This window comes from Thalassophryne amazonica, chromosome 20 (assembly GCF_902500255.1).
Source record: "Thalassophryne amazonica chromosome 20, fThaAma1.1, whole genome shotgun sequence".
Lineage (NCBI taxonomy): Eukaryota > Metazoa > Chordata > Actinopteri > Batrachoidiformes > Batrachoididae > Thalassophryne > Thalassophryne amazonica.
In genome coordinates, this window is record NC_047122.1 from 48,054,465 (window position 1) to 48,062,760 (window position 8,296).

Consider the following 8,296-nt stretch of genomic DNA (forward strand, 5'->3'; position numbering starts at 1 on the left):
CTATGAGGGAAAACAGACACAATTACTTAATGCATGAGAGTGTTATGTCTTGTGTTTATTCAGGTACTCTTCATTATTGGACATGTTTTGATTTCCATACCTGGAATTGAGTTGCCTAAAAAAAGTCTGGTATTAGAATTATTGGTACTCCTGAATTTTAAGTATAGAATTTAAAATGCATCAATGAAAAAAATGCAAACGAGCCATTTTTTGCTTAATCAGAATATAAATGTCTGAAGTTATTGAACAAGAAAACGCATTTTCAGAATACTTTTGAAAATGATTTTCATACATAAATGTGTGTGACACAATTATTGGCATATTTTGATAAATTTACTGTTGGTCATTACTTTTATAGCTATTTTTGTTTAGGCAAGTCAAGGGATGAACATGAACGTTTCAAAGGCAATGTGTCCGTTTCTGACAGGCTGTGACATCCATGTCCAACAGATGGCAGTGTTGGCAAATACCAGGAATGCCGAGCGTGATTATTACAAAATAAAAGAAAAATTATATGGAGTTAAAAAAACAAAAACTTTAAGACAGTCTTACACGAGCTGTGTATATGTATAATAAAAAAATTAATATTTTGAGGAAATGGTAATATTGTGTTAGAATATTACACAATGGAAACACGGCAGTTGCCATGGTGACTAAACGCTGTCAGGTAAAAAAAAATGGCTGCTGTGAAAAACAAACTTTTACAAGGCCTCGCTGAAAACTTCTCAAAAGAAGTGGAGCACTGTGAGTATGAGTTTTAACCAACAGTAAAACGTTATTTTTCCTAAACTGTAACCTGCGAAGAAAAGGTGACGTGACGTTACTCAGCCTGTATTGTTATCTTTGGATCAGTCAATAAGACGGAGGTGGTCTGTCTGATCCGAGACTTCAACAGGCACCTCGAGGACCAGACTGTCTCTGGGACCAGAGTTCTCAAGGGTTTGGACAGAGAGAATTTCTTACACATCCTGCACACCGTGTTTGGGATGACAGAAGACACAATGCTTAATGGAGGTAACTGTGCCCGCCGTTGATTTCAGTTTTCTCAACAGAAATTCCATGATTTGTTTCTGATTACCTGTCTCAGTATTTAGAATATTTGACAAAGACAACGATGGACTAATTAGCATGAAAGAGTGGATTGAAGGATTGTCTATATTTCTTCGTGGGTCCTTGGAGGAACAAATGAAATGTATGTATTTAGATGTTGGTGCTCGGCCTTTCATTCACAATCAGCTAACAATATTTATGCCAATTGCTCAGACTGCTTTCAGGTGTATGACTTGAATGGTGACAACTATATCTCCAGAGAGGAAATGATTCACATGCTGAAGGACAGCATGGTCAGTTGGCCCACAGATGAGGACCCTGATGAAGGAGTCAAAGACCTGGTGGAAATTACACTCAAGATGATGGTAAGACCTGGCGCAGATTGTACAGATTCTTACCTTATTTTTGAATGTTGACATTATAGAAGGGCAAATATGTGTAAAATGTCACTACAGTTGTGTGTTACTGTAAAAATCGCCCAATTTTACAGACATCATTTCATAAAAAAATAAATTGAATTAGCTATAATGCCAAGCTCAGTTTTCTCCCTGAGGATAATAAATAGCAAAATCCAAGAAATGTCTCTGGCCATTCTGAAATGCCTTCAAAATTTTATATAGGTTATATAAGCACATATGAAGTGCCATATTCTACGTTTTCTTGCATGCCGAATCCATTCAAACAGGAATTACATTGATAAAATTCACAACAAATGGTGTAATGGTCTTTTTAATGGTTTAATAGAAGATGGCTGAAACATGTACAGAATGTAAATGTACAGAAACAAAATATACAAATACAAATAAAAGAAACATTCATGTGTTACAGTTATGGTTCACAATGACATCTTGGAAATTATTCAGACATTATTTGTGGGTGATTCTTTAACTACGGGCACTATTAGCCTTGTAAATGTAATTTCCACCACACCATTGCCTTACAATATAAAGCGCCTTGGGGCAACTGTTTGTTGTGATTTGGCGCTATATACATGTGCTCTGATGTCACTGTTTATCTCCATAGAAACTACCCAAACAGTCTTTCATACAAACTGTTTAAAGGGACATTACAGTGTTGTGGTGGAAATTACAGCAATAATGTGGGACAACTACATTTTGTTTAAAAAAATCACAACAGTTGTATGACATTGAATACCCCAATTATGTTTTGATTATTTTACTGATATTTTAAAACATTAGAAAAAACATTTTTTTACCATTCATTTTTATCATTGAAGATCAAACGTCTGGGTGTGGGACAAGCACAAAACGGCAATATTTGCATATAATGATGCTGAAAAAAGGTGAAAAAGTCATCATAGACTACTAGAACAAATTTCTTAAAACACTTTCATTGTAAAGATAACTATAAAAGTGTGAAATTTCACCTTTTTTCTGTTTTTCATCCAATATGATCAAAGGACATAATAAGTGCCCGTAGTCTAAGAATCACCCTTGTAAAGAATATTTAGTGACAAAATACAATATTGGCAATCATTCAATGTTTCAGTCAATCTAAAAAAAAATACACAAACATTGTCTGGGTTTTTTGGTCACAAATTATTTGAGAAAATATGAAAAATGATAGAATGTAGATTGTTACTGGCTGCAGTCATGTTTCATGGCTTTCATCAATGTAATTGTGGTTGGAATGGATTCAGGATATATAAAAAAACCAAAAAAAAAACCAAAATGACATTTGGTGTATGTCTGTATGTCATGTAGTAATGATAAAGCGGAATTTGAAGATATTCTGGCAACCTGGCCATCTTGGATTTTGTTATTTATTATCCTGAAAGGAAAAATTGTTCAGGGAAGGATACATCAGTTAACTTGCTAGCTCAGTGGTAAAGTCTCTGACTGGCAATCAGAGCTTTTGGAAGGCACGAGTTTGCGTCTAGTGGGTCGTGTTTTTTTTTTTATTTTTTTTTTTTATTCCACATAAGTGGTGTGATGTGGTCCCACAGGTACTGGCTGGTTTTTTATATTTTCTCCACACAAGCGGCGCGATGTGCCGCAGCTGGCACTGTGTGTTCCTGTCCAAAAGACATCAGCGTGTGCACGAAATCTCGCACCGGGTTCGTGCATGCCTGCCTGCTGGTGTGATGTTTCGTGGTGCGCTAATTTCGAACTGTTTCGCCGTTTTTGTTCAAACGCCGTCCAAACTTCGCATTATGTGTGAAGGGGGCGTAATACTCGGTCCGTACTTACAACATGTCAGTCTGATATATCCCCTTACAGACCTCATGGTTGGTTAATAATTCTTTAACATCCCATGACAGAAAATGTATTTTATACATTTTGTGTGTCCACTATCTTTTGTTATTTGACCATACCTTTCCCACAGTATGACTACTTTAAGATAATTACATAACTCTTAAATTGCACCTTTATAAAAATTACAACATGCACGTTATGATGTCACCTGTAGGATCATGATCACGATGGCAAATTGTCGTTTTCTGACTATGAAAAGTCAGTGAGAAAAGAGAACCTGTTGCTTGAGGCTTTTGGAACCTGTCTCCCCAATGCCACGGTAAAATTAAACAAATTTACAAATTAAAAGGCTGGTAATGTAATAACTTTAATTTGTACACCCCAAATACTTTTAACATTCCATTTTCTTCCTTTTTCAGAAAATTCAGGCATTTGAGGAGTATACCTTTCAGTATCCACCCAAACTGTAAAATAGCTCTTGCACATTTTCAAATATAGCCTCCTTATTAAAAACGTTAGTAGCTATGTGCACTATACAGTATGCAGCATGTACATTTAAATAAAATGTTCTTTTTTTTTCTAAGCCATTTTATTGAAGAAGTTTGCAGCAGCAGCACAAGTTGTTTCTTCAAATTCGGCGACGTGGTTTCAACTTTTTCTCTGTTTGTTTGAGGTCAGGAACTGATGTCACCTGAGAATGACATTTTTTCAGTGAATAAAGATGGAAATGACTGATGACATGAACAAAGAGCATGTTTTTCAGAATGTGGTGTACCTGGTTCATCGTTTTCCTGATCAAACTGACCGTTGTGTTCAGTGACTCATCCTCCATGTCCAATTTAGGTGATTCTGGTAGCTGTGGCCCAATCAGTGGCACATTTGTTCCAGTAATCAGTGAGTTCTCCATGAAATTTTCTATTTTGCGTTTCCTATTCTGCAGCTGTGTGGTTCGTGCAGTAAATCTGACTGTAGGAGCCTGGTTTAGGCTCAGTCTGTGTTCTGTGGGTCTGATGTGATCACAGATTTTGCTGGAACTTGAACTCTGCATGGGCTGCTGTTTTGCATCAGCGATTGCATTATGCAACGTTCCCATCTTGTCCTCGGTTTGAACAGTCTCGTACAAATTTTCTTGTCTGTGGGACGAGTGTTCTTGAGGGGGCAATGGGAGCGGAGGAAAACTTGAAAAATGGCTGATATTTGAACTCTCTCCTGTATTTTCATTGTCATATGTTTGACAGTGTGTGGTGACGATCTCTGATGTTGAGGTTTTGTCAGCTGTGAGTTCCTTGTTTAATTCCTCCTGTTCCTGTTGTCTCACTTTTTCACAAAAATGACGGGAAAAAAAAAAATGTAATAATGACCTTACGCGCCTACATTCATGGCGCATTTCTGTATTTTCTATGCTGCATACCTTTATTTTGAGTAGCCCTGAATACATATCTTCTTCGGTCTTGCAGCTTCAACCTCGTGTCTTCCACAGTCTCATATTCTGGGACATAGCACACATGAAGCACACCGCCATAGAAGCTCTTCTCATCCATGTGTCGTTTGGCGGCTCTGAAATAAAGCACTTATTTTAGTTTATCAGCAAATGTTTCAGCAGTATTAGTGCAGAATTACACACAGTTGGGTTCTTTTTTTGGGACTTGAAGCTATAGCTTTTTTTTTATAATAAATAAATAAATAAATACAGTTTAGAATCCATAAGTACCATATTTTCCAGAGTGTAAGTTGTTTTTATTTATTTACTTTTTTTTTTAACTAGCTTGGGAGGTCCTGCCACTTATACTCCCATGTGACTTATAAAACAAAGTAAACTCTAATAATAAAACAATAGATGCCAATAGTAAAAAGTAACCTACAACAATGTGCAAATTTCCAAAATTAAAGAACTGATAATACAGGCAAAATGAGTGACTTATACTCTGGAAAATACAGTAATTGTCAAAGTCAATATTATTATTGCTAGGACAACTCATCACTTTACAGCCAGTTTTCTTTAAGTCAGCAGATGGACACATGAACAATCCCTGCATATGTTTTGGACTTCATTTAGACCAGTCATTAACAAATACAAACAGTACAGTAAATCTACATGGAGTATGCAGTTTTCAAACGACTGTTACAGCACAAGGACGAGGAGACTTGTGAGGAAAGCCACCATGGTATCCGTGACAAATTCTGAAGGAATTTGATGTTTCAGTGGTCGTTACTGGAGACTGTGTTTAGTGCAACTTCTGTTTGTTACACTATCAATCACAGCTTAAAGTGTAACAGAAGAATTTTCATACAAGAAAACAGATCAAATAGGCTCCAGTCTCCCACGTGCCTATTGGCAAACTAGCTGAAATTTCACATCTTTTTAAGAAAATCCTTCTCCGACTATCCACAAGATAAGACACGTTGAACCTGGCACTGGTGAGTTTCTGGAACTTGACAAGGTAGACCTCTGTGAACTCCTCAGCGGGGTACTCATCCAGGGGCCGGTACTCCTCCACAACACCGTACAGAGCACACAGCTGGATCAGTTCTGTCATGACGCCAATAGCTGGGACCCCTTGCACCATCAGGTAACAGGACTCTAAATTGATGGTGTACACCTGGCAGTGCACAAAACAGCACATCACGTTTGGTCCGCATTACCATGGCAATGCTTGATTGAAATACGAGCTAAAAATAACTTGCTAATGCTGACAATCGGGAAAATATATCTGGCAATTTAAACATTTTTGGTCAATTAACTCTTTTTTATTTGAATATGAATAGAATAAAAAGTAAGACTCTTCAGCTGCTCCCTTGTTTTCACTCGGGGTTACCACAGCAGATCCAAGTTGGGTCTGCATGTTGATTTTGGCACAAAGCGGGGTTACTGCCTTATCGGGGTAACTTCGGGAGTAAGTTGATGACGTGTGGAGTAACTTCCCGGTTAACCCGTACTACGAAAGGTGGATAGGTTTCGATCGAGGCATGCTGCCATGGCAATTTACGCTTTGCGCCAAACCTGCTCCGAGCAGGTTATGTTCCAGGATTAGCGTGAGGTTCTCGCTTAACCACTCCCTTTATAAGTACCGTCCATCCACCTGCATCACTCCGAAGATAATGCCGGCCTACCTGGATGATCCGTTTGATATTGGGGCACAAATTGTGGGGGCTCTCTTCGCAGGGCGAGGGTTTTTAAAGACCGCCGGAATCCGCTGACATACCCGGACGATATTCTCTATGAAAGATATAGATTCTCAGCCAAGGGAATTCGTTATCTTTGTCAGCTGATCGGGCCAGATGTCTGTAACATCATCCATCGTACACTGTAAAAAAAAGACTGTTTTTACAGGAAAACACTGGCAGCTGTGGTCACCACTGTAAAAAAAATACAGCGGTTAAATGTACAAAAAAAAAGCTCGTTTGTAGATTTAACAGTTCCTTTAATGTGAGTCAGCCGTGGTTCATTCACTGTAAATCCATATACATATTATGTCTGTAATGTTATCTACTGTGCTGCTGTATGTTTTACAGGAATTCCCTGGTAACCACAGCTGCCAGCGTTTTCCTGTAAAAACAAGTCATTTTTTACAGTGTAGCAATGCCCCGACGATCGAGCAGATAATGTGCCTTGCGCTTAGATATTCTGCCAGTGAACAATTTATGTATTCCATCGGTGATGCTGAACATCTGAGCAAGAATACTGTATGTCGTATGATTTGCAAGGTAGTACTTGCTCTATCTAAACTGTTGGATGCATTTGTTGTTTTCCCTGGCCATTTATCAGCAATACAAATCATAGAAGGGTTGTATGCAATTGCGGGTAATTACTAATATCAAAATAGGTCTAATGCATGTCCATTAATTAGGCGAAGTGGGGCTTATCAAGCTATGAATATAAACCTATTGTTCTGAAGGATGTTTCTATATTTCATCTTCACCTGCTGCCAGGTGCGTTTGGTACTGCTATTGCATCTGAAATATTGACAGGATTAGGAATAGCAATTAAACAGTCAAGGTAGCCTATTTAGGAAACATTAAATTAACCTAACATTTATTAGTAGGCCTATAGCCACTTCTGAATCGTGTTGCATCTGGGCGTAATTAATGAAAGAGGGGCATTTTTCTACACAGACATTCCACAGGTTAATCATCTGTAACAGATTTGGAGAACAATTACGCATTTACCCGATCTGCAATACGTTGCCAACAAGCCTGTCTTGCTTTATTGGCAGACGATGTGTTCGATTTCCCCCTTAACATTAATTTAAATTCCTTGTAGCTCCGCATAATAATCGTGCATTCATCTTCGGTAAAGTAAGGTGACCGCGTCATCATTGAAAAATGGTGACGTGTGCTGCAACCCGTCCCTTTTATGTGAACGCGCACGTACTCCACTTAGGTTTAGCACAGGTTCAACAAATCAACATATTATTCAGCGTTGTAGTACCGATTAACGCCACTTGAGGGAATCAGGTTTTGTCAACCCCGGTTTAAGAGGTTGACCCTGGGTTACATCTGAGTAAGTTAACCCCGCTTCGTAGTACAGGCCCCTGATGCAACTCCACATTACAAAAAGTGTGGCAGTGGCAGGGGTGGGATTTAAACCGGGAACCTTCCGCACTGAAACCAAGCGCACTTGGCCATAATGTCAAAAGCAGCTGTAATGTTTTTTTTTTTTTTTTTTTAAAAACTGATATGAATTAGTTGTATAAAATGCAACAATTCAGGAAATAAAGCTAAACATGAATTTTAAAATGTAAAAATCCTTAAGGGTTAGAATTAATTCACATATTTTACAGAACGTACTGTGGTTTTTACTGTTTCTTGGCGACAGAAACATGTTTTCTTACCTTAACAGCTCGAGCTTTCCTTCCTTCTCTGTATTTTGGTCGAGAAACACAAACCTTGTGTTGTTCGTGGTGTTTATAAACCTCTGGGGCGCTCCAAGGTGCCGCCATGTTTAAGAAATATATCGCCCGGTTTACGCACTTCAAAATAAAAGCTCAGCGGTACAAACGCTGGTTATATAATATATATATATATATATA

The 8,296-nt window shown here is 38.2% G+C and overlaps 2 protein-coding genes across 3 annotated transcripts; one reads left to right on the plus strand and one right to left on the minus strand.

Moving 5' to 3' along the window:
* The first annotated feature begins 641 nt into the window (after window positions 1–641).
* Window positions 642–3,819, plus strand: efcab1 (EF-hand calcium binding domain 1). The gene is made up of 6 exons (XM_034160115.1): window positions 642–744; window positions 853–1,014; window positions 1,088–1,192; window positions 1,264–1,415; window positions 3,481–3,585; window positions 3,686–3,819. The coding sequence occupies exons 1-6, from the start codon at window positions 678–680 to the stop codon at window positions 3,734–3,736; spliced, it is 642 nt and encodes a 213-aa protein (XP_034016006.1). The 5' UTR covers window positions 642–677; the 3' UTR covers window positions 3,737–3,819.
* Window positions 3,820–3,825: 6 nt separating this feature from the next.
* rbm48 (RNA binding motif protein 48) lies at window positions 3,826–8,224 on the minus strand. Of its 2 annotated transcripts, XM_034160114.1 has the most exons (5): window positions 8,099–8,224; window positions 5,676–5,866; window positions 4,678–4,823; window positions 4,042–4,583; window positions 3,826–3,957 (listed from the first exon to the last, which is right to left on the minus strand). In XM_034160114.1, exons 1-5 carry the CDS (start codon window positions 8,204–8,206, stop codon window positions 3,895–3,897), a joined length of 1,050 nt encoding a protein of 349 aa, XP_034016005.1. In that variant the 5' UTR covers window positions 8,207–8,224; the 3' UTR covers window positions 3,826–3,894. The 2 variants fall into 2 exon arrangements, with proteins under 2 accessions (XP_034016005.1, XP_034016004.1); XM_034160113.1 differs by having other exon boundaries at window positions 3,860–4,583.
* Between the last annotated feature and the right edge of the window lie 72 nt (window positions 8,225–8,296).

Coding starts and splice junctions, on each gene's coding strand:
- efcab1 (XM_034160115.1), top strand. CDS start 678: ATGGCTGCTGTGAAAAACAAACTTTTACAAGGCCTCGCTGAAAACTTC. Junction 1,193..1,263: donor CTTGGAGGAACAAATGAAAT/GTATGTATTTAG, acceptor CCAATTGCTCAG/ACTGCTTTCAGGTGTATGAC. Junction 1,416..3,480: donor AAATTACACTCAAGATGATG/GTAAGACCTGGC, acceptor TGTCACCTGTAG/GATCATGATCACGATGGCAA.
- rbm48 (XM_034160113.1), bottom strand. CDS start 8,206: ATGGCGGCACCTTGGAGCGCCCCAGAGGTTTATAAACACCACGAACAA. Junction 5,867..8,098: donor GGAAAGCTCGAGCTGTTAAG/GTAAGAAAACAT, acceptor GTGCACTGCCAG/GTGTACACCATCAATTTAGA. Junction 4,824..5,675: donor CAGAAACTCACCAGTGCCAG/GTTCAACGTGTC, acceptor GCTTTATTTCAG/AGCCGCCAAACGACACATGG.